This window comes from Xylocopa sonorina, chromosome 4, assembly GCF_050948175.1.
Source record: "Xylocopa sonorina isolate GNS202 chromosome 4, iyXylSono1_principal, whole genome shotgun sequence".
Taxonomy (NCBI): Eukaryota; Metazoa; Arthropoda; class Insecta; order Hymenoptera; family Apidae; genus Xylocopa; species Xylocopa sonorina.
The window spans coordinates 9,640,146-9,660,145 of record NC_135196.1 but is presented as its reverse complement, the minus strand read 5'-3'; the positions used below and the strand labels follow the sequence as shown (position 1 = coordinate 9,660,145).

The following is a 20,000-nucleotide window of genomic DNA, read 5'->3' as shown; positions in this document are numbered from 1 at the left end:
ATAGCCGTCAGCAAGGCCGCGGCCCGAAAGTCAAAGACCAAAGTTTCCTTCTTTTCATTAAAGGGTTCTGGCTACGGAACTGGCACGATACATTCTCTCCGGTTCCTCTACCCCTTTTCTTCTCCTACCGCCCACCCCCTTCGTCATCGTCTTCTCCTTTCCCTCCCTTCTACGTGCCATCCTCTTTTCGCTGCCGCCGCTGTTCCTCCAACCCCCTTCCACCCCCCAACCCTTTTCTATGTTCGATGTATTACCTCTGGCCCTATCACCCCCTTCTTCTCTCTCTCTCTCTCTCTCGTTCTCTTCGCTTCTCAACCAGCTTTTGTCTCAAAGAGCTCGTACTTGCTCATTTCGCCCAGGATCCTTTCTTTCTCCCGACGACCGGACTCTCCAGCACGCGGGACGAGGAGCGAATCGAGAAAGGACTTTCCTCAGACGCGAAACTCCCGGATCCTCGAGGGCGAAACGGAGAGCTGAAAACCGATGTCAACGATCCCAAGAAGACGTGTCCTCTCTCCTCGATCGAACAGACGCGGCGGAAACGGGAGATGCGAATGGAAATTTCGTTTCCATGATACCCCTCGTAGCGATTTGTACAAAATTATGAACGCTGCTCGGGAATGAAGCTGGTGCGCGCAGGCAGCGCGTATCGCTCGACCAAAAATCGTAGCGTCTGACGGAAGAGGACGAGCGAGAGTGGCTCGCGGGACAACGAAACAGCGGGCAGGAAGCGCGTAGCGCATTGAAAGAGGAACAGGCCGGAAGAAGCGTCGGGCGGGGACACGTGGAGGTGGAAGTAGAAAAGATTACGAGAGCATAGTAATTACAAGGCTCTACCCCGGAGCTCGTGCACGGTAGAGCGGGCCGTTACCTACGAACGTAAGCACGCGTTCGAGTCTCCTGCACGTTACCTACGAACGTCTGCGTACGAGACGACGTATGGGTTCGCCATCGTTCTCCGTCCTCCGCGGCCTACCCTCTTCCTTTCACCCGCGGTCCTCTACGCCCGATGTGTCTACTACCTTCAAGGCTCGAATTTTCTCCGGCTACACCCAACCCTCTTTCTCCCCCCTCGGTTTGCAGCCAGCTTATTCCTCACAATAAGAGAGAAACCGGGGCCTCGCTCGTCATCGTTCGCGTATGGGTGCACACGCGCGCGTACACGCCGCGAACACGCGTGACGAACGCTCGCGTCTAGCCTTCTCGCTAAATGGCCCTCGCCCGCGCTCTCGCCTGTTTACCACGCGACCGCCTACGCGCGCCTTCCGCCGCTAACCTATCCCTCGCCGGCTGCAACCACCGTCAACCCAGCCAACCCCCCGCAGTCGCACTTCTCTCCACCTACGAGGCATGCACGATCTTGCGGGATTAAAACGCAACCCGCGCCGTCGAGGAGCAGAGAACACGCGCGGTCCCGCGCCTGGAGATCGCCCCCTCGGTCCTCTCGGCCCGTTTGTAGTCAAGATTTCGGTGAACCCACGGACGACCGCCTCCGAGCCTTTAATTTCACTTCCCCCGCTTATTTCTTATTCCTCGCGTTTACGCCGCCCCCGACCCTTCTACCAGTCTCTGTACAATTTTAATCGTTTCTAACCTCGGTGTTCGCGATCCTAGTAATCATATCGTCTCTGTTCGTTGCAAGTAGCTGTAAAGGGTTACTGCGTTTCAACGGGTTTGTATCTACTAGTCGATCGTCTTCGTAAATTATATTTTCTAATAGTAATTTGTAAAGGATTGTCGATAACTTAAAGGACGATAATCAATGGTAATGTAGCTTCTGAATGGTTGCGCCAAGTATATAACAATCGGCAATTAATCGTGCATAAGTAAGCGATCTGTAATGGAGCAGTCCGTAGGAAGCTCGAAAGACAAGTAAACGAAGATTACATTAAACGCAGGAAGTACAGTAATAATCAGAGTAGCCATGATTTCGTATCGACAAATTAATCAACGATCCATTAGTTGCGATCAGTGTTTCCAATTAAACACCGTTTCACCTGAGAACGTTGAGACGACCGAGCAACATCTGTATCGATCGTTTCCATTGAGAAATTATTCTGCATAACTTGCATCCGCGAAACGCGCCCCCCAAAAAAAACAGGGGAAGAGCGAAACATCGATCGAAGGAAACATCATAAAAATACCGACGAACGTCCCGCGCGCGCGTTAAATTGTTTAAGGTAAACATAAAAACAAGAATCTCTCGACGGGTTTGAATGTTATCGATTAAATTATTCCGGTCGCCCCCTTTCTTTCTCGCGGTCGAAATAAAATATTCCGTGTTCCTTGTTAACGACGCCCGAAGCGGCGCGTACGAAACGGCAAAGAGGCGAAGAAAAGTGGACGCTAACAACCAGTCACGTGTTTCCGTGTCCGGCGCGTAGGGGTTGGAAAAGGAAATTCCTGTTTAGTAGGAAATTACCGCGTCATTACCCCAACCGCTGTGGTCAGCGACGGGACCAGGGTGGTGCGAGTTGGCTGGTAATGTCCACCGGGAAGCAGATCACCGTTGGATAAGGACGAGGCGAAGGAGAAATTAGGAGGAGAGACTGGCGCCCTGGCACCCTCGTTGAAGAAGTATCGAGGATTTCGAGACGATAAGCAACCCCTCGAAAGCGTGACTGGGTAAATTCATCGTCGACTTTATTATTCGACTGCTCGAGAGCTTTTGATTCCTCTGTTTATAACGTACACCTTCTCCTTTTATTAAATACCTCGCTCGCGTTCTGGACGCTTTGCTGGCTTAGTCATTAACCGCGTTTAAGTAAACTTAAATCCTGACGGTGTTTGCCGCGGCTCCTTTTCTCGAGACACAACGATTACAAGACTTACGGTATTTATTAATTTAACAAGAATAAAGATTGCTAGGAAAATAATAAAAGTATATGGAAATTAAATTTCCATGAACCTCGGTTAATTATCCATAATTTGACTAGTTAAATTCGCAAGGAACACCCCTTCGATGCCATTTATCTCCACCGCAAATCCCGAGTTACATCGCAAATCCTGAATTACCTCGCATTAAGCTGGGGCGATCGCTAAAAACAACGCAGGAAACGCGACCGCAGAAATAAAAAGAGGAGCGCACCCGGTATAAAAGGAGCAGGATGAAGAATCGCGGTGGCCTTTTATACGGTACCGAGAAGCCGGTGTGCGGCTCCACGCGAGGCAGATCCATCGGTGGCCTCGTGTCTTTGTGTCGTGTACGACCGCCTGTCCATTATACGACATAAAATTCCTTCCATCCGGACGATAAGAATCTCTTAGCCGAGTCGCGTGTCCTACCGTGAGATCTGATAACGAACTAACCCGAGTCCGCGCGCGTCTCACCCTTTCTTTCGCTCGCTGTCCGTCCTCCCCTTTCACCGCCACCCCTTATTTCGCGCACAAACAGACGTTAACGGAGCTGGTGATGCGACCAGATAGAGAACGTGAAAGGGAGACAGCGACGGGAGAAGGGCCGAGAGGGAGAGACAGGCGTCGCAACCCTGTCATCGACGACCCCAATCATCCCCCCCGGGCAAGCTTCATCGAACGAAGGCTGTCAATATCGTCGTCGGTATAAGCAGATCCGATGATGTACGCTCGACGTCAACGAGTCTCCGTAAGATATCGGACGTGCTTTCGATTCGACGTGCGCGTGAGAAAATAGGGTGCGAAGAATCGCTTTGTGAAAGCTCGTCCCTCTCCTTCCAGCCTGGTCTCCTTTCGCTCTCTCCCTCGCGCTTTCCACCGCGCTCAAACCGCCCCTATCGCCCACCCCTGTGCACCCCCCGCGCGGCACCATTCTGTTGCGTCTTCTGTTGCTTCGGGACCGATTTTCTCGCCGCGCGGATAACCGAAGGAAACATCATCCGGTGGCGCGTGTCACGTGTCACTTTCTGAATTATTATTTTAACGGGCGTAGCCGCGAGAGTGGGTACAGTTGAAACGTTTGATTCAATCGATACGTTCTCTCGCGTCTTTGCGATGAATCAACTCTGGTAAAAGATGCAATCGCCACGTTCAATTTCCATGCGAACTTCTTATCGATCGTATCGATCCTTCGAACGTTACCACTCGTATTTACTCGATCGAGCCAAAATTCATCATCTCGACAGCTTCTTATCTGAATCTTGTCTATAATTCACTTGGTCGCAGGCCATCGTCGAATCTGAGGGGTCGATCGATCGATCGTACCGGCGCCCTTAAATTGGGTCGAACATTCTTCGCGCGTATGAAAACCGGTCGAAGAGCTGGTGGAAAATTGGAAAACCGTGGACGACGACGATGAGGACGGAACAGCCAGACTCGGTTCTCGTGACAAAAGTACAACGCCGGCGAAGAGCGGCGAAGGGTGTAGGGGCGGCTCGTAAGGGTACACACGTAGGCAGCGTAGAATAATGTGGCGAGGCATTTCCGCATAGGAAGCCGTGCATTAGGCTATCAGATCGAGCACGCTCGACAACGACTGCCGTAGAGCCAGGAGGAAAAAGTGTCCGGGGTAAACCCTTACGTGATTAGTCGTCAAAGGAGAGGGTCCGTAGGGTGAAAGTGTGCCTAATGAGCCGCGAGATTGGCACCTTCGTGTCGTCCTTTAATCGCCATTTTACGGGAAACTTGTACGAAACTAATATGCAAGGATTATCAAGAGGAAAGTTGTCAATTTCTCCCTTTCACGATCGTTAGAGGGGTGCCCGCCGGGGTAGACGCGGGTAATTATTTATGGACACGACCAGGCTAGAAACATTGAGATTATAACCGGCACCGTTCGAGGGGTGGATCTTTTTTTCCCCCGCGGTTAATTCTCTCCACCAGCCTCGCGATAGTTCTACTGTCGCGGACGGACCGCCTCGAACGCGTTAATTTTATCGCTGAAATTAATTGTCATTACCGTTTCGCTCGTCGTATTCACCTCCCTCGACATACAGATTCGAAACAGAGATCTTATTAACGAACGAAAATTCCATTAATTACTTTATTAAAAACAATTTTAGATTTCACTTATGCGCGACATCGCGAATTCGACTAGCTAGTAGTTGATTGCAATCCAACGAGAAGAAAAAAAGATATCTCAGGTTCCGCGGTTCTATTTTCCTCGACTGTAGTGAAAGAGTTACGTGGAATAAAATTCGAGGAACGAGCAACGAAAAGGAGTTTGGCTTCCGTAGGCACCGTCGATCGTCGTTGAAAGAAATTTCGAGAGAACCCTTGTCGTGTTTCGCTTGTTCCGTCTGATTCGTCATCTCGGAGCGGTGGCGGTACACGAGACAGCGGTGAAGGAAAAGAGAAGATCGAGGGTGTGGGGTCGGAGACGGTAGGTCGAAGAAGAGAGACCGAAGACCCCTCCGGCCCTGACACGACAAAATGTACCGAAATATATTCAAGCTGGTAATTAGCTTTGTGCTTAACGACGGAAGCCGGTCTCCGATGCAATTTTTTCCACTGGACGTTTGAAACTTTTGCAAACACACTCCGCGCTCGTTCTCTCTTATCAACCACTCTAGCCGATTCTCTTCCTCGCTGCCTTCGATGGAAATGTTTCGAGAGAGAACGAACGAAACAGGGCCATGGGGGATGAGATATTCGAGGGGCGCGGGGTGGTAGCGGGGCAACGACACGAGGGACAACTTCCTCGGTGCAACCGAGCCATCGTGCCCTTTTGCTTCTCCTTTTCCGTTACTTTTTTTTTTTTTTCATTTTTCTTCTTCTATCTCCACAGGGTTGACAAATGCACGCGGGCGATCTTTCTCCCGCGTTGCTCGTCCGCACGAAATTTTGGCGCGTGTCGCATTCCGATTCGTAGCGATAGATTAGAAGCGATTTGGGAACCACGCCCGCGATTCGCGTACCGACCATTCGACCACGGCTGTTATTTTCGTGGAATAAAATTTGAGCGCCGGTTTTTTCATTCCTCCCTTTTTATTTTTTTTTTTTTTTGCTCTCTTTACCCTGACGAAATTTTAAGTGTACCCTTTACTCATTTCCATGGGACCAACTTTTTTAATGGACCTTTTCCTGCGTTAATTAAATTTCGCGGCCGGTCTCCCCCGCTCGCTCGAATGCCTCGAATATTTCGTACGTGATCGGCGGTACGATGCGCAAATGACGGGGACATTGGAAGTCGATGATGAAATCGAACGCAGTGTATAACGTATTGCCAACGCACGCGAAAATTTTCATTGTTAATTTCAATGGAATTTAATACGTATATCTACGATTAAAGCTGCGCGCAGACACGAGATAGTTTACAAAATTCTGCCAGGTTTTTCGCGCATTCCGATTTTCCGTTCATAAACGTCGATTACAAGTAAAATTGAACGTAACATCGTCGAACTTACTTTCTTCCTAATATTCGAAGCGCTCATGTTTAAAGCATCCCATTTTCTAGATTTCATCTAACTTTCAGCCAATTTTACGTAAGAGATGATTTTCGAAAACTGCTACTCCAAGGCACGAAATAAAAAACTCATATTACAGTCTCTCGTTATCCCCCAAGCAAGTTGCTCGTTTAAAAAGCACATCGATTTGCCCCCCACCGATGGAAATAAATTTCTAGCACAGGTGAATCCTCGATGCTTCCAATGTCAAAGGAGGACCGTAATTTCAATTAAGCAAACACCAGCCCTCAATTAATAAACGACTCGGCGAGCAACCCCTCGCGGCAATCGAGCCGCGGACACGTCGAATGTCGGAGGTCGGCGAGAACTTATGGTCTCCAAGAGGATGGGCGTCTCTCGCGATAAGAAAGCGGCAATAATGTACCGGGCACAGGCACGGGCACGCGTCCGACCTTCTCGACCGCCTTATATCTCGGATCTGCGCTGTACTTAGGCTAATTATAATCAGGCTAATGCCTGTTGTGGCCAGCACACGTCGGTACTCGCCGCTGACTCCTACGCTCTCCATACCTGACCGCAATGTAGCCGCTGTTACTTATTCCCGGGCCGAAGAGCGGGTAATTAAGATTCGGACACACCCATCGTGACTCTCGTCTCTTGGGCTCTGACCGCTTCTGCACAGGGGAGTGGTCGGTCCCTTGAAAAGCTCGTTCTCGTTTGCATACACACGGAACGGGAGACCGCGCCAGAGACGTCTTCCACGATCCCGCGTAACCTTTTTCACCCGGTCGCGACAACGGGAATTCTACCTGGGGAGTGGCGACACGAGCTCCGCTCGGAACGATTCCGGGGATTTACGAGCTCGAAGACGATACCTCATATCCGCGATGGAGGGGTGCTCTTGTCGGAAATCACGACGCGCGCTGGGAATGTTATGCAAATTCGATCGGTACCTCTAGTGAGAGGATTTGTTTTTTTTTCGCTCTCTTTAATGGTAGATAACTAGTGAACGCATGCGATCGGACTTTGGAAGTCGAAGGAAATATTTTCGTGAATTTATCAACGTTACACCGGAGAATTTTTTATTGAAATCTTCAGCTGTTCTGGACATTGATCATTTTCATATCCTTCCGAGCGTACGTCACGATTGTTTCTCGACAGCGTATGTTACGAAATCTGCACCGTTACTCGAACTTGGTAACAATCCTTCGACTTCCGCGGTTAACCGTAAATTCTCAATGTGATGCCGTTTGTACTCACCGGAAGTTGGAGAACCACTTGACCAGCTGCGCAGTGTTGTTCTTATTGAACCTGATGTCGGGGAAGTACATCTTGAGAATGGACGAGGACGGGTACCTGACCCAGAAGAACATCAGCTTCGCCTTCCTCAGATGTATCGGTGTCAGCATCGACGAGTTCACCGTGGTTAAGGAAATACTCTGTTGCTTGTCGAACGTTCATCGAAAGAAATGATTTACACCTTGCAATTTGCACTTTTTTCTTCTATCGAGAAAAAGAGAGAGAGAGAGAGAGAGAGAGAGTAGGAAAGAGCATCGAACGGTGGCGATGGATAAAGTTTGCGTACGTAGATCGTTCGATCCGAGGAAGAGCGTTCCATACGGAAATCAGTGTATCTGTGTACGCAAATATCTCAAACTTAATCGTGTTTCCTTCGTATCAAATTGGATTAGAAATCGTACAAGCTGTGGGTGTCGCGAGGGTAGCATCGCTCGAACGTTCTCGACGAGGTTGACCCACGATTGGCCGTATCCTCAACGGAAGCCTTACCGATTTCTTATCGGTAATAGGATCTCTTCATGTGGTTTCATCGCATTCTTATTTGGTTAATCCCTGTGTTCAATCTCTCGCGGTTCGTCTGTGCCTTGAGGCATTTCCTCCGAATAGAACCGAAAATTCGTCCCACTTCCCCTTGCGTCGGGGGATGAAATTCGCTTAAAAATCTAATCGCGATAAATTGCATCGAGAAATGATCGTCCTGTAACAGAACACACCGTGCAGTACAATACGAGCGTGCGGTAGCACTATTCGCGTCGCGATTTACTCTGCGCGGAGCTGGGAAAGGGACACAGTAGCGAATAATCGCGAAAAATCTGTACAACGTTTTTCCCGGACACTCGATCCGCTGAAAGCTATCTAATACCGTATATGTATGCGTGTAACAGAGAGAGAGGGAGAGAGAGAGAGAGAGAGAGAAAGAGAGAAAAAGAGAGAGGAAGGGAGAAAGGTAGGGGAAAAGCGTGGAACGTTTACAATTTTCACGAACGCCTATCGTCATTGGTGTTACTGTCAACGCGCCAACTCTCGGCGCGCACGAGCGAAGTCGTCGTTCACGAGCGAACGAGTCGACAAGTGTAGTCGTTCGCATCAAACGTTGTACGCGCGTCGCATTTTGCGCGCGCGGGTATCGTCGATGGGCGATAACGAGATGCCAGACTGTAATAAGGGTTATTCCGGGGCGCAGCCACCCCTGGATCATCGAGCTGGTCCTTCCTCGCGTATCCCTCTTAACTGTTCGCAGGGCCCGCATCCACTACCTACGTGTCTCGCGTTTATTGTGCTACGTAATCGTGACACCTCGAACACTACCAACGAGAGACGGCCGAAGAAAAGAAACAGCGTAGCGTTTAGCTAGCTTCGTAATCCCGCGTGCGAGATGATCTGGTCACGCCGCGATCTTTGATCGATAAAAACAATGAGAAGAAACAAAATTCTAATCCTTCGTTTCTCTTAATAAGAGGAACCACCCCGTTGAAGTTACCTGAATTCGAACAGGCTAATCGATATTCTTCGATATCTGATAATCGTTACGCGGCACTGGTCTCGTAATTCGTACGATAGAACGAAGACACGCTACATTAGTTTCCTTAGAAACGGATGCCCGATCCCCAACAGCCTCACCGGCTAAGCTATACACCGAAACGTTTGTCTACCCCATCGTTGCGCTCACCACCCCTCACGGCGTGCGTTCACCAACGTGAACCAACCCGGAGCCCGTGAACGCAGGGAAGGAAACTCGAGCGGCGTGAAAAGCATATTTGGATACGTCGAAGGCCAGTTGGAACGGCGACAGACAGGGGTAAATCTGAAGGTGAGCGGTGAACACCGGGTTAGCGCCGTGGTGATGCGCTCGACCTACCCCAAGAGAACGGAGTGAAAAAATGCGCCATTGATTTTACATCAAAGGCTGGCTAAAAAGGCGGCAAAGAACGCCGCGCTGCCGATCGAACGACCCGGACCAACACACGCCGATGCAGTCCCAGCGACGTTGCATTGTTGCGCGACGCGTTTAACGCCCGCAACCCCCGCGCTGTCTTCCTTTCCCGCTGCTGAGAGCGCTCGCAAGAAATGAGAGGGATGCCGTTTCCGGATGGTGTTGAACTTTTCTCGTTCGTTAATCTCGCTTTTAGACTATTGACGAGAAGAGCGATCATTCCTGTTTCCTCGACTCGATATACACGCGTATATCGTGGCTGCATTTTGCTAACCATTTTTTTCCACCCTGGGTACGCGTTCGAGCATCCCTCTTTCCCTCGTCTCGTGGAAGCATGTGGCGCGTCGCACCGATGGATAAGAGGAAAAGAAGAGAGACGTTTACGCGGACAATGATCGATGCGATTGGACGATGAGACGGGATGACGAAGAAGATGGAAGACGAGCAACTTAGCCGTGGTAGTAACAGAGAATTCGATATGGACGATCCGGCATAAGGAATCTAGTTGGCGGGAAGTTGACCCTGCAGAAACGGAGTTCCTACGGTGAATTCTCTCATACCGTCGGAGAAGTAGTAGAAGTGGCTTATCTACGATAAGTCGAGGAGACGCTTGCGAGCGGAAGTTCGCGGACCCCCCCTCCTCTCTCTTGTTTCCGCGGTTAAATTCCGAAATTGCGGGACAGATTATTGGCTTGCGAAGTTGGGTGAGACTCGAGGCCGAGGGCGGGCCGAGTAGGCAAAGAACTTTCGACCTCGCGCGTTGTTGCCGGACAAACTCTACTCGTAGGTGCAGCCAACATTAGCCTAACTCCGTGGCAAACTAATCTAACATTCGTCCGAGCTACCCCTACCCCTCTGGTTGCCGCCTATTCCAACCCTCCACCCCTATCGCTGCTCACTGTTACCGACTTCCTTCTCCTTGATGGCGGGACTGGCTTTTTCTCCCCGTAAAATTCCCCGTTGTTCTCCGAAGTTTTCGAGCTCTCTCTCTCTCTCTCTCTCTCTCTCTCTCTTTCTAGCCGTTCTCTTCTACAGCGGCGAAAAGGAAATGAAAAAACACATTCCTAAGCATCGTCATCAACTGTTTCGCCTTTCTACCACTCCTTAACGCTCGTTTTTCGCTCTTCATATCCAACCCTTTAATCCACGATCCTAACCGCGTGCTCTTTCCGATTTAATATCGAAAGTTCCATCGTACTTTCTTTGGAGAACATCCAGACCGTGTCGTCTCGCGATATTACCAACGCTTCGAAGTCGACGGCGATCCTGCCCGGGCGTTTGTTGTTCCTCCGACATAACAGGATGAGGATACCCCGGGTTCCCAGCGGAAACTTCGACAGTTTCTCTAACTATTATACAAACGCGTGCCCCAGTGTTCGGGGCACACCGTTCTGGACGTTCTCCAACTCTTCAACCAGAGACATCGAGACGACTAATTCGGTTTTTTTCGTTCTCTTGCCCTCTCTGCCCTTTCGCCTTTGCGACGAGCAAGTTGTATTAGTAAAGGATATTGTAGGCTGAATCCCGTCGTAGCTGATGTCATCGGAGTTGCAGTCGTTGGGCCGATCGTTGCTGTCCATCCTGAGGTGTCCATAGTCTGGACTGCCGTGCTGGGCAGCCGCCAATAAGGCGGGGTGCAGTATAGACGGCGGATGAGGCAGTGGAGGGGAATCCCTGACTTCCACACCTCCGCCCGGAGGACTCGCGGACAGGTGGTGCGGCCCCGGTGGTGGTACCTGGCCCGCGTGACTCGCGTGAGGGTTGAAGAACGGCGAGTACGGCGAGAACACTTGACTCTCGTGGAGACTCGGGTTCGGTATCGCCACGCTGGTTGGCAGGGACACTGGCAGCATCGGCGGTGGCGCGTGATACGTTCTTGGTGGTGGCGGAGGCGGTGGACTCTCGCAGCCTCCTTGCGAACCGCTACCCTCCTGCGCTAGGATCCTCGACACCGTCCTCGGGGTGATCCTCGTATCCGTCACCTGCCAAGGCGAATACTGATTGAAACTTCGACTTACCATTGTGCAAGAGAGTTTCTTATATTCTATGCTTAAGCTAGTTCACTCGTGTCATCGATAATTAACGCACGCTCGTTTCTATACGCGTAGATTTTATTTCAAGTTATTTTCGATCGTTGATCAGATTGATCCAAGTGTTTAATCGAATCGTCAATTTCTTCGTCGTGTAAATCATTCGTCCAGGGGTGGCTCGATCTTAAATAGTTTACGTTACCTGGGGTTATTGTTAGGGTAAACAGCAGTCGGTTTGTCGGCTAGTGTGCGCGAGTGTGTAACCATCGTGTGATCGATTCTTAGTCTGGAAACCACCACCTGTTCCCTCCTTGATAATTTGCGGGGATGTTTGGTAATTTGGAAAACGGAAACTGGTTAGGTTCTAATGCGGAAAGGAGTAAAGCCGATCTTGCGGGGTTTCGCGATTGAAAAGTTCGTGTTTGGATTCTGATTTAATCGAGGGTTTGGAATTTTTACGGACTACTACTGCATCGAGCGTGCGTTACTTATCGATGGACCCTCGTACAAAGAGGGGTAGTTTTCAAAGATTCGAGATATTCGTACAAAAATGGATAGTTACCTTATGTCGTTTCTTTTTCGGTGTCATGACGAGCGAGAGAGCTTCGTTCTGTTCCGAGTCCCTGCTTTCTCTTTCGTCGCCCCTCAGGTTGCAATATTGGTCGCGTTGTTGTTGTTCTCTCTGCTGGTGTTCGCGTTGCTGTTGGTGTTGCTGCTGTTGCTGTTGTTGTTGCACCTGCATGGACGCCATGTTGTACATCGATGGCGGTTTTGGCGTCTGAAACATCGCGTTGCTCGCCCTCACGTGCGAGGTCAGCTGGTTCATTTGATTAAGATTGTTTTCCGTGGGGCCAGAATGAGGACCATGGGGCCCACCACCCATGGATCCGATTTGTGGGAAACCCGTAGGCTGTGGAGGTGGGGGCCCGCCGTTGTGGGGCCCCCGTGGCCCGTTTGGGCCACCGGGCGGTTGCGGTGCTCCTCTGTCGACTACTTTCGTCCTCGGCGACTTCCTCTCGAGCATCTGGTTCGCCAGCAGAAGGTCCTTGTTCAATTGCTCGGCGGCAACTTGGGCCGCCTCGCTCTGTTTACCGAGGTACCTCCTCTGCTGGACGAATCTCGTAACCACTTTGTCGATCAGATTCGTCAAATACGACGTGATCTCCGCCTTAAGCGTGTCCGAGAGACCCTGTAGGTCCTCGTCCGTGATATGGGGCCCCGACAAGCCAGCTACCGCCGCGGCGCCTCTAAAAACGTTTATCCTCTCCTGGAATTCTTTGTGTTGATGAGGCGTACTCGCTGGCTGCATTTGCGGCGTTTGCGGCGTGGACGGGCCGGTATTGCTTTGACTCGGTTGCTGCGCTTGACTCGGAGGGGGTGGCGGAGAAGTTTGTCGTTGGTGCTGTTGCTGCTGTTGCTCGTGGTGCTGTTGCCTGACGGCAGCCTCCTGGTGCTGCTTCATCCTCTCGAGAGCAGCTTGTTGCTGTTCGAGGTAGAGCTTGTGTCCCATGTGATACATCGCGGCCGCCGCGGCGTGTGGGTGTTCGGTCGGTAGCGCCGGGAGTCCGTTGTACCGTGGCGGATGAGGTCGCGGTGGTTTGATCGGTGGCTGAGGACTCAACGGCGCACCGATACTCTCGCTCGCGTCCGAGTCGATTCTACTCGTAAGCTCGTTATACTTTTGCTGCATCACGGCCAATTGCTCGTGGAGCTTCTTCAGCTGGCTCTGAAGGTTGTCCTTCTCCTCGCGTTTCTGCCTGATGGTCGATGGGTCCTCCTCCTCCTCGCTTTCCTCCTCGTCGTCCATCGTGGCGTCGTTGACGCCGTGCTGGAGAACGAGATGCACCGTCTGCTGTTGCGGCTGGTAGAGTTTCCGTTTCTTGCACCCGTTCACCGTGGCAGTTTGCAGGGCCGGACTGCTGCGCATCGTGCTCACGATATTCTCGACGCGAGCCCGCTTCGTTTCCGTGGTCGGGGAGCTGGTCTCCGTTTTCGGGACGATCGGGCAAGGGGAGTGACTGGGACTGCGCTTAATGTTCAACGAGTCCTGGATCTCCTCCTTGACCGAGACGGAGCCTGACCTTGGCTGCGTGGGACTCGGCGGCAAACTCTGCTCGCAGTCGGATCCGTCGAGATTGGCCCCGGGCTCCATACCAGCTTCGGCGAACGCCTCCTCCATGGCACGTGCGGCCGCGGCTGCGTCCTCGGCGCTATCCTCCGCATCGCCCGGCATCACGGTATCACGGTCACTGTGATTCGCGTTGTTCACGACGTTATTCCCATCACCACTCTCCTCTCCACCACTCTGCACTGTTCCACTACGTGCACTATCACTGTTCTGCTGTTGATGCTGTTGATTCGTTTGTTGATGCTGTTGCTGAGACTTAAGTAGATCCGCTGTGGTATTGTTATTGTTGCTGTGTATACTGTTATTGTTGTTCGGCTGCTCCGGGATCGAGAGCGCGGAGATTTTTCGCCCTTGGAGTATGTCGCGGAGCATGTGCTGCGTGAGCTCGGCGGTGGCGGGGTCGTCGCAATTAACTACAGCACCGGATTGCAAATTAGCGGCAGGGTCCATGCCGGCACCAGTCATCCCGTGGCCGCCCTCTGGCGGCGAGCCACCGGCGTCACTGGCCTGTTTGACCTGTCGCCCGAGTAGCTCGTTCAACATCTTGGCGGGGCCGTAACCCGGTGCCCCGAAGAACCCGAATGCCGCGTGGGCGGAATGCTGCTGAGCGCTCGGACCCGTCGTAGCTGCACCTAAGTGACCTTGACTGCTTGCCGCTCCAGCTTGTTGCTGCTGGAGCTGTTGTTGCTGTTGCGACTGCGATTGATGGTGTTGCTGCGATTGTTGCTGCTGCTGCTGTTGCTGTTGCTGATGCGTTGGTCCGCTGCTACCGAAGATAGAACCGTACAGACCGCCGCCGTGGAAGGATGGCCGGGAGGTGAAGTGCGGTATACTCGAGTAGTTGTTGCGCGGCTCGCCGGCGTCCACGCGCTGTCTGGTGCGCTTCTGCTTCTTCTGGAGTCGCTGTTGCTTGCTTTCCGTACTTGCTCCGTAGGGGGCGAAATACTCGGTCTCCTCCCCCGATGACATCATCGGCCGTCTGGTTGGTCGGCCCCCCGAAGGCCTCCGCGTCCCCTCCCCGCCAGGGTTCCTTGTCACCCCTCCCCTTCTCGCTCGAATAGCCCCTCGTGGCTCAGCGCGCTGCCTCCTCTGGCTTCTCTACTCTACTATACTCCCGCCGGTTACCCCTACCACACCCGCCTTTTCTCCTCGTTCCTTCTACCTTGTCTTCCCCACTCTAATCGCCGACACTCGCCCCTCTCCACTTTCTTCGTCTTCGCCGTCTCCTTCTCCGTCTCTTTCGTTTTCTCCTCCTTCTCCACCGTGGCGTCTCCGCTGCTGCCGCCGCCGCCGCCGCCGCCGCCGCTGCCGCCGCTGACTCCGCTGCTGCTGCCTCCTCTTCTTCTTCTTCTTTCCCCTTCTTCTCCTCCTCCTCCTCTTTCTCCTTCTCTGCCGTCGCCGCCGCCGCCGCCGCCTCCTCCTCCTCCTCCTTCTCCTTCTCCTTCTCCTTCTCCTTCTCCTCCTCCTGCTTCGCCTTCTCCTTCTCCTTCTCCTCCTCCTCCTCCTCCTCCGCCGCCGCCGCCTCCTCCTCCGCCGCCGCCGCCGACGACGACGACGTCGGCACCCTTCTCCTTCCCGACGAACTCCTGCTTCCTCTTCTTCACCTTCTTCTCCTCTTCTCGCGCCTCCTCTTCCTCTTCTTCCGTCGTCCCTCGGCTTTTCTCTGCCTTCTTTTCACTATTCCTCGCCCCGCTCCTTCCGCCTTGGGGTTGACGCCAACAGCTGGGGCTTCTCGGTAACTCGGTGTCGGCGGCTCGTCCTCGTCTCGATGCGACGATTTCTTCTCAGGAGACGCGGCTCGTACTCGGTACCGTAATCACTGCTCTCGCTTTCCCTTAATTTCCTATCGCCGTGCGTACCGGCTCCGCCACTTTCACTACTGTTTCTACCGTTGTCGTTGCGTATCTTCGTCACTGCCGATACGATGTTACTCACGGTGACGGTCACGCGTATAGTTACGGTGGCGCGGATTACGATGGCCGGTGCTCTCGCGGGCGGAATCCTCGTGCTCCCGCCTGGGAGCGGCATCCTTCGAGTTCGCCAAAGGGCTGGGTGCCCCACGCTCCCTCGTCTCGATTTACCTTCCGCGCGTCTTCTTATTCGTCTGCAAACAGAAACGTCGCGCATTAGTTACTAATTCATGCGAGACGAGCGCGGTGCCACGCGGTGTCCGCGTTCGATCAGACGCGATCGATATATCGAGGCTACGCGAGGTTCACTCGTCAACTCTTATTTTATTTTAAACGCGTCCCATATATAGATACGCGATCGCTTCCGCGGATAAAAACGTTTGATATTGTGCACACTTCGACCCCCTATTCGTTACTTCTGCCTCTGATATTCTCCCTTCGCGTAACTCTACTTGGACTAATTTAATCGCAGCCAACAACACGATTAATACCTTGCGACATCTAATTAGAATAACGTCCATCAAAGTTTAACATTTTTCTACCAGATGAGGTTCGAATTTTTCTCTATTGGAGAAATTCTCGTCGAAATCGTACAAGAGAGGGTGAGATTTCGTTCGAGAAACGAGGGTCACGCAACCAGAGAGAAGTGTATCGGTTCATCGTCCGATCGCGTCACGTGACTCTAGAGAACGTGCACCAGAGGAATGGCAAGTGTTACCGGTTAAAAATACTAGTGATCGATCATACCGTCAAGACAAAGAATAGACCGGTAACGCGAACGGTGTGCATTTCAACTTGGTCCGAAGTCCCGCCAAGAGTGGAAGACGCACTTGCAGCGAAAACGTCAGAATTTCTCTGCGAAGACAAGAGGACATAAGAAAATTACCCCTTATCGGAGACTACGCGTCGTCGTCGATCGATGATCGAGAACGATGAGATTTCTTCGCGAAGCGATCATCCCCGTCTGACTCGCGAACGCGTACGAAAGAAGGGGACAATCGACTTCGCATCCGAAACGTGAATAATCGAAACCGTTCCCGCGACACTCGCGCAATTCGAGGGACTCCGAGGACGGATGATAATCGACGGCCGTTCAACGAATTCATTCACCGACGACAGGGCTCGCAAGCGAGGGCTCGATCGTTCCACCATTCAATTGCCGATACGCATAAGTGCGTGGGTGGAACACGTGAGTCGGTTCTGCGTTTGCACGCAGACGGGGCGGCCGATACGGCGGCGGTGTGCTCTCTGCTCGGTGTGCACCGATATCAACGCGGTACACGCCCGCGTGAATGTGCACGAGAGATTCGAAGCAACAGCTGAGCAGCTTAAAGCACCTGCGCTCAATAGGCCGACATATTCCATAGTTTGCCTACGCACGAGCCGCCTGCGTTCGAGGACACGAGCACTCCGTCCCTGTACGTATATATCGACGGCTAGACGTATATATACGCGCGCTGCTCGCCAAGCAACAAGAAGGCTCAAAGAGAGACGAATACGTGTGCGCGTATATATAGCAACACGTGGCAAAAGCGGCGAATTGGTGGAGGCACGGAATCGTTGTACCTCTTTTTTTCCTTTTTTTCTTCCCTTTCTTCCTGTTTTTTTTCTTTTTCCTTCTGCCTTTTTTTTTCCTTTTTCCCTCGAACGGAGCCGGCGAGCGCGTGCGCGCGCGTACCCAGCCTCGCGCCGCACCTCCGACGTTCGCGCGATCGCGCGAGCAACAAGAGGGTGAGAAGCCAACAGCTTAGAATTCATCGATTATTCCCTTGCCTCGGCGATGCATCTGATTGAATAACGATTATCCGGTGTTTCCGTTTATTTTCTCGAATCGCGTAAATCGTCCCCTACGGCCAGACGGGGATGAAAGTTACCGCGAAACTCGTTTCTGTTACCAACGAGCTTGCCATGATCGTCGCTGTTTGCGATGTTGCAAAAAAGATGGATCTTGGGATTGAAAACTTTTCAATTTTAATTATACGTGTTTCTACGACTGTACAGTCATACTTTCAAGTGTTACCCGGGTAGAAAATTGTTCTGAGATACTGCTCCCTAGCTATTATCTTAGGTAGCAGAGAGGGGGTGTATTTGTTGGCTGAAAGGGTGACATATGGTCTCAAGCTCGATAACGTCTGCGATCGTACCTGCCTCGAAGAACGCAACGCTTCGAGGGGGGTCAACAAGGCCTGTCCTTCCTACTTTTAATCGGCACTTCCCCCCTGTGCCACCATGCGTGGGACGGTCAGAATAAAAAGGTGCCCCGGCCGGAAATGGTTTTAGGAACTCTCCCCTGCCGCCTCGACTCGGAAGTAGACACGCCGGGCTAATTACACGCGAGGAACGTGTTTGCGGCGATGCGTTCGAGAAACTTTCGTGACCCCATTGTCGATATTATATGCCGGCCCGAGCAGATGCGCCGCCGTTCGATTCATAACCATGAGTTTCAAGAAATTCGTTGGTAACAGCCCTTAAACTTCTCACTCGCGAAATCTGGGAACAAATTGCTCGAAACATTTCCTTTCTCTGCCCCTCTGTTTAGCGCGTGTTTGTAAATATTGTATAGCAATTTATATAGGCTTGCATAGAGCATACATTCGCATTTCATATTTTAAATGGACGTTTCCCATGACGGTACTCCAATAGTAACCTTTCACGCCCGAGTGATCTCGAAAATCCTGAAGCTACGTACTCGTGTATTACGTTCAGTTCCAAGATAATTAACGTATCGGAATGTTTATGTCACCGTAAAGGAAACGAACGAACGGCGAAAGTTTTAATCGGAGAGCTAACAAATGTAAATCGTTCCGCATCGATGCACGTCTATTTCTCCCCGAAATACGATGAAATGATTAAGCACGCACGAGTTGCAAAACACGTCAACGAGAGAGAGTAATAAACGTGACTTTGTGATTACTAAACCGTGTACTTCAATGGGCAATGACATTCGCATCGATCACCTTCGAGCGTGGCGAAAACAGCCTGATGAACCACCAACAGCCATTTCCTGTGCGTCATGCGATATTTACCGTTTAAGCAGGTGACTTGATTCGAAGGGGTGATTACAGGTCATGCCGGTGGGGTTGCGATACGAGATTAGAAAATCGCCGGTTGAAACCGACTTGTCCTGTCCCACTATCCGTTCAATAATTCCGTCGCGAACTCCGCTCGAATTGAACACCTAATGAACGTAATCATCAAAGGAAAACGAGGCAGAAAGCTTTGCAGCAAGACGAGGACCGAGTTACGTCGCGAAGAGAAGATCGTCGCGTTAAAAAAGTAACCGTCGATTATATTCTCCACGGCTGATCCCGTCGACTTTTACCGAAGACTCTCATCGTTAAAGGGTTAGGGGATCTAAGGTGGGCATTGTTTCCAACTATCGACGCGGACAACTTCCACCTACAGCTCGGGTAATTAAGGAGGAGACCGGAAGACAAAAGAGCTCGGGGCGAGGATAACGTTGGTTAATCTGTTACCGTCCATCGTGCGGATCGACCTTGCATGAAAATCCAATGGAAAAACGAGGAATCGAAATTTTTTAACGAGTCCACCGTTGTATTGAAAGAGGCCAGTGCTCCTCTGTTCCCGTCCCGATTCTTTTCTTAGCGTCTGGGTGCACTGGTCTACCGTGGGACCACGGTTGATCGCGTTGGAATCGATATGAAACGAAGAAACCTGCCATCGGAATATCCTATTGTTGGAGAAACTTTTTTACTACTGGAAAAGTTTCTTCGCTTTCCAAGCTACTTGCCCTCTGTGTGGACGCCTATAGAGGCGCTACCTTATTTTTGTCTCGCGACAGTCATCATTGGTATCGCTCGTAGTAGTGTGCCATCGAGAGAGACCAACGAAGGATACGTATCCTCAAAGGACAGGCTAAAGAACTACCACTTGTTGAGCCAGAATATATACAAGTTCTCCAAGAAGAAGACGATACCTTCACTCACGCGTCCCTACACAGTGGACCACAGAAATAGACGAGACGAGAATCTAACCAGTACGCATCTCTCTCGAAGGAGGGTTGGACGAACCAAAGTGATCCATTATATAGTATAGAACCCGCAGGAAAAACGAAACGATGCTACTTCTACTTTGCGATCGGCAACGACTTCCTTCCGGCGTGCAGCTCGAGCCGTGTGTGCCAGTGGACATAGCAGCAAGTTCCTACTTGGTGAATATCACATGGCGCGCGTACTCCACATGGCGTTGTCGAGGTAACGCGGCAACGGCATGTGCATCGGAATTCCACCCCCTGTAGGTGTCATGTGGCCGGGAGTGTTCGCAGGGGGTTGCGCATGGGAACCCGTCTATGGTCATCAGCCCATGTCCATCGCGCGCTCTACGTGTACGATCCGCACGCATCGCTATGCACCAGCGTCC

The 20,000-nt window shown here is 51.7% G+C and overlaps 1 protein-coding gene across 2 annotated transcripts in view; it reads right to left on the bottom strand.

The window, feature by feature from the left end:
• Nucleotides 1-14,691, bottom strand: part of LOC143423145 (homeobox protein prospero) — a 36,069-nt gene extending 21,378 nt beyond the window's left edge. The window contains exons 1-3 of one of the 2 annotated variants that reach the window (XM_076894244.1): nucleotides 12,145-14,691; nucleotides 11,064-11,549; nucleotides 7,581-7,735 (exon numbers count right to left, since the gene is read on the bottom strand). In XM_076894244.1, coding sequence (XP_076750359.1) covers nucleotides 7,581-7,735; nucleotides 11,064-11,549; nucleotides 12,145-14,682 — 3,179 coding nt within the window. In that variant the 5' untranslated portion in view covers nucleotides 14,683-14,691. The remainder of the gene's footprint in view (nucleotides 1-7,580; nucleotides 7,736-11,063; nucleotides 11,550-12,144) is intronic. The other variant, XM_076894246.1, reaches the window with a different exon arrangement.
• Nucleotides 14,692-20,000: the final 5,309 nt, after the last annotated feature.